Source organism: Octopus bimaculoides, chromosome 3 (assembly GCF_001194135.2).
Source record: "Octopus bimaculoides isolate UCB-OBI-ISO-001 chromosome 3, ASM119413v2, whole genome shotgun sequence".
Taxonomy (NCBI): domain Eukaryota; kingdom Metazoa; phylum Mollusca; class Cephalopoda; order Octopoda; family Octopodidae; genus Octopus; species Octopus bimaculoides.
In genome coordinates, this window is record NC_068983.1 from 42,432,354 (window position 1) to 42,437,558 (window position 5,205).

A 5,205-nucleotide genomic window follows, 5' to 3' on the forward strand; every position below is an offset into this window, starting at 1 on the left:
ACTCTGCCAAATCAGATTGGAGCCTGGTGTAGCTATCTGGTTCACCAGTCCTCAGTCAAATCATCCAACCCATGCCAGCATAGAAAGCAGACGTTAAACGATGATGATGATGATGACGATGATGATGTATTAAAACAAGTAATAGAAGTCCAGATTCGTATATAGGACCTGAGCGAGTTTTTGAAATAATTTTTTTTTTTAGGAAGACAGTGCATCTTATATGCCATTAAATATAAGAACTGAATAGCTTAAAAATATTCATATATCATAATTATTTAATTTCTAAAGTAAAGAAAAACCGTTCGTATGAATTCCACAAGAAATACGAACTTCAATATAATCTACCTTCGTTGGAAGCTACTGAGATTTTTACTCTAAATATCTTCATTGTTTGCTGTTTAGACTAAATCCTCATAAACAAATAACTGGAAAAAAAAAACTAAATATAATACAAATATTTATCAGGTTTCAGACATGAGCTTCCTTTGACTTTAAAAAACAAGAACGTAACATAATATTGTCAACATACCACATCAATTTCTGTGTTGGAATGGCCCATATTACACACAATACAGCCATTTTTCAAGCGGTCAAGATGCTCTCGGGTTACAACATTCTTATTGCCTAGAAAAAAAAGCAAAAAAGATGACAAGAGAATTACAGACATTTTATGTCACCAACTAATTTATATATGTGAGTGTATGCATGTATATATATTATATGCATGCATATATGTATATATAGGAATATGAGCATATTTATATTCTTATCTTTTACTTGTTTGTCATTAGACAGTGGCCATGCTGGGGCACTGCATAAGAATTTTTAGTCAAATGAATTGACCTGGTACTTGTTCAATTGGGCTCTTTTGCTGAACCGCTAATTTACAGGAATGTAAATAAACCGACACTGGTTGTCAAGTGGTAGTTGAGGAAAACACAGATATATACATATATATGACAGGCTTCTTTCAGTTTCCATCTAAATTCACTCACAAGGCTTTGGTTGAGCCAAGGCTCTAATAGAAGACACTCAGCTAAGGTGCCACACACTGGGACTGAACCCAGAACCATGTGGCTGAACTTCTTACCACACAGCCATGCTTGCATGTAGGTGCTATGTATGTGTATATGTGTGTGTGCACATGTGTGTGTATCAACCTATTTTTCATATACATGCTAAAAATGCGAGCATGGAAACTAATTCTTCTGTAATACGAGAAAGTCAATTGAAGAGCTAGTACAATATTCAGCAATTAACCCTTTCATTACCATATTTCTGTTGAGATGCTGTGTTTCTTTCAATTAATTTTAAATCTAACAAAGAATTTAGTAAAATAACTTAGCTATCATTAAGCTAGTGTAAGGAACATAAATTGTGACTAACATTTGGTAGAAGATTTTAATTCAAAACTTATGAAAAGAAGACATTTGTACTACAGAGCCAGTGGTGATTTTTGCCAGGTTGGTAACAAAAAGGTTAAGAATTATTTCTCTATTATATATTTTAACCCTTTCATTACCATATTTCTGCTGAGATGCTCTGTGTTTGTTTCAATTAATTTTAAATATGACAAAGAATTTAGTAAAATCACTTAGTTATCATTAAGCTAGTGTTAGGAAATTAAATATGTGACTAAGGTTTGGTAGATGATTATTAATTCAAAACGTTTGAAAACAAGACAGTCGTACCACAGAGCCAGAGATGGTTTCAGCCAAGTTGGTATCAAATGAGTTTTAAAAAAAATGATTTGGTATCATAGTCTCTGATAATGACTAGAAACCAAGAGGTAATTCTGCTCTACTAACACACTATGAATCTCTTTGTATATGGACAAGTTTGCGTGTGCATATATCTATGATATCATTTTAATGTCTATTTTTCCATGCTTGCATGGGCTGCATGGAATTTGTTGAGGCAGATTTTCTACACACTGATGCCCTTCCTGTTGCTAACCCACCATTTTCATGTAAGGTAACAATGTTTTCCCCATGCGTAGACACATTTTCACAGACGATTGGAAACAAAGGACATCATCTGTATAATGGTGATGTGCTTTTACAACCATCACCCAAGGCCCAAAACAAGGAGACACACCTACAAATACTCAAAGACATGATCATCATCCTTGTTTGAATGTCCATTTTTCTGTGCTTGCATGGGTCAGAAGGAATTTGTTGAGGCAATTGTCTATGGCCAGATGCCCTTCTTGTAGCGAACTCTCACTTTCAGAGAGTGATAGATAGATAGATAAATAGGCATGCACACATACACTGGACTGAACCCAAATCCACATGGTTGGGAAGTACACTTCATAACCACACACATACCCAAAATTACTGTTGTCAACTTCAGAAAGCAGTTTTATATTCCCCAATCTATCTTTTTGTTGAAGAATAAGTCATGAACCAATGGTGCTTAGAGAGGAAATACAAATTTGGTGGTGGATAATTAGCATCATTATAAGAACGACCATGAAATTTAATTTACGCCGTTAAAAGGTTAAGTTATATTTAAACTAATTTTTATTAATGACTGCAATATGGTAATGCTCATACACAGTTAACCATCGTTGACAACACCACCACCACCACCATTACTGTCATCATCACTGTTTCCTGTCCACTTTCCATGTTGGTATGGGTTGGACGGGGGGGGGGGGCAATGAGTTGGAGGACAATTTCTAGCACCGATGTCTTAGTTTTGGCATGGTTTCTGCGGCTGGATGCTCTTCCTAATGCCAAATGCTTTACAAAGGGTACTGGGGGCTTTTACTTTTTGTGGTCCCAGCACCAACAGTAGAGCAAGCGAAGCAACCATATATACCTATGTTCTTAGCACTATACTGGCAGCTTTTGCATCTTACCATTTCCATCGTAGTTCCAACATAGAATTTAGTTTTAAGAAGAAGCAAAAACTCCCAGTATTAATTTTATTGGTTTCTTTCGCCAAACTAAGTTACTGGGGATGTAATGTAATTGTTAGTGCTAGCTCTAAAACCTATAGGAAATCTGCAGAAATAAAATAAAAAAACACTGCTAACACAGAAGTATGAGAGAGTTTTGACTAATAAACCATTAATAAACTTAGTAGTAGATTATGGTAGCATAACAAGACACACTGTCTTTACCAGAAATATATACATGCCAGTTGTCAGGAATGTGTTTAATATGTAAAATTGGATATCCAGTAGTGCTCAACTGGTAAATTTAGTGGGTATTTTAGCAATGTAAAAAGCACCATTCGAGCATGGCCGATGCCAGAGCTGCCTGACTGGCACCCATGCTGGTGGCACATAAAAAGCGCCATGTGAGTGTGGCCAAAGCCAGTGCCACGTAAAAAAGCACCATTCGAGTGTGGCTGATGCCAGTGGCATATAAAATGCACCATTCGAGCGTGGCCAATAAATTGCACCATTCAAGTGTGGCCAATGCCAGAGCTGCCTGACTGGCATCCATGCTGGTCACACAAAAAACACCATTTGAGTGTGGCCGATGCCAGTGGCATGTAAAATGTACCATTCAAGCGTTGCTGATGCCAGACTGGCACCTGTGCTGATGGCACGCAAAAAGCACCCACTACACTCTCGGAGTGGTTGGTGTTAGAAAGGGCATCCAGCTGTAGAAACCTTGCCAAATCAGATTGGAGCCTGGAACAGCCTCCCAGCTCAACAGTTCTCAGTCAAACTGTCCAACCCATGCCAGCATGGAAAGCGGACGTTAAACAATGATGATGATGACGATGTTCATTGATGGTTTTGCAGGTTAGATGTGGTCCTGAAGAAAGAGCAAGAACTCCCGAAATATGCATATACACTCATTACCTATCTTTCTGTCTTGAGTCACATTGTTTACATTGACATATTTGTATATAAAATGTAACTTTCAGTGCCAGCTCTAAATTCTATAGAAAACTTGTAGAAATACACTTAAAAGATTAGTATTAAGAAGAATACATGGAATATAACCAGTGATTGCCTGTACCAGCTCTACTGGCATGAGAAAGAAAATGTAACATTCTCTCCATTTTAACAAACTCTTGGTTTTGCAGAAAACATTACAGTGAAAACAAATAAATGCAATAATGGAATATTCCAAGTTATTTCAGTCGTATGCTCCTTGAGGTGATTCATGTCTCCCAATTATTATGTCTTTTTCCTTCAGATTCTGTCATTAAGGAAAGTGTGGAGCAGACCCCACCCCATACGTTCTGTATGATGTAATTAGTAACAGATACACATTAAAGAAAACAGCTGTGTTAAAGTCAGTGACATTAAATGTAACTCTCATAGAAGCAGCTCTATAATGAACTTAATTCATTCAGGCAGGTGTTTGTGTGTAGGCATGTGTGTGGGCTTTCATAGGTGTATAACATATCTTCTATCTTTTAGTTGCTTAAGTCATTAGACAGCAGCCTTGCTGGAGCATTACCTTGAAGAATTTTTACTCAAATGAATCGTACTTATTTTAAAAAAAATATTTATGAAAATTACCCTTTTTTGTTAAAACTTGGTACTTATTTTATTGGTCTCAATTGCCAAACTGCTAAGTTACTGGGGATGTGAACACACCAACACCAGGTGGCAAGTGGCAATAGCAGGCCAACACACATACAATCGCCTTCTTTCTGTTTCCATCTACTAAAACCATTGACAAGGTTTTGGTCAGACCAGAGCTATAGCAGAAGATACTTGATCAAAGTGCCATGCAGTGGGTCTGAACCAGGAGCTGTGTGGTTGGGAAACAAGCCTCTTACACACAGCTACACTGGCACCTAGCCACATGAATATATATTTTGAAAGGTAGATAAACAAGTAAAAAGATAGTTAGATAGAGGAAATTGGAAAATTAATTCATTCATGTGTGTGTGTGTGAGTTTGTATGTGTGTAAGAGAGTGTGTATTGAAAGATAGATAGACAAAAAGTAAAAAGTTAACTAGATAGGTCAGAAAGTTCTAAGAGACTTATGGAGTTAGCTTCAGAGAAATCAATATCTCTTAATGACAGACAGGCAAATATCATTAACAAGCCTTAACGAGCAGATAAACAAACAGATCACTATCCAAGGTAGATAGAGTTTCCTTGTAATTGCAAGTTACAGGGAAATTTTAACTAAGAATAATAATATTCAGAGACTATAAGAATTTAAATAAATCCTCTTGCCTGACCAATGCCAACATAGTATAAAAAAAAAAAAAAAAAAAAA

General features: G+C 36.6%; 1 protein-coding gene across 10 annotated transcripts in view; it reads right to left on the minus strand.

Moving 5' to 3' along the window:
• The window catches only part of LOC106869993 (adenosylhomocysteinase-like 1), a 420,486-nt gene that overhangs the window by 22,147 nt on the left and 393,134 nt on the right, over positions 1-5,205 (minus strand). For all 10 annotated transcript variants that reach the window (XM_014915943.2, XM_014915942.2, XM_014915946.2 and 7 more), the window contains one exon: positions 530-624. In XM_014915943.2, coding sequence (XP_014771429.1) covers positions 530-624 — 95 coding nt within the window. The remainder of the gene's footprint in view (positions 1-529; positions 625-5,205) is intronic.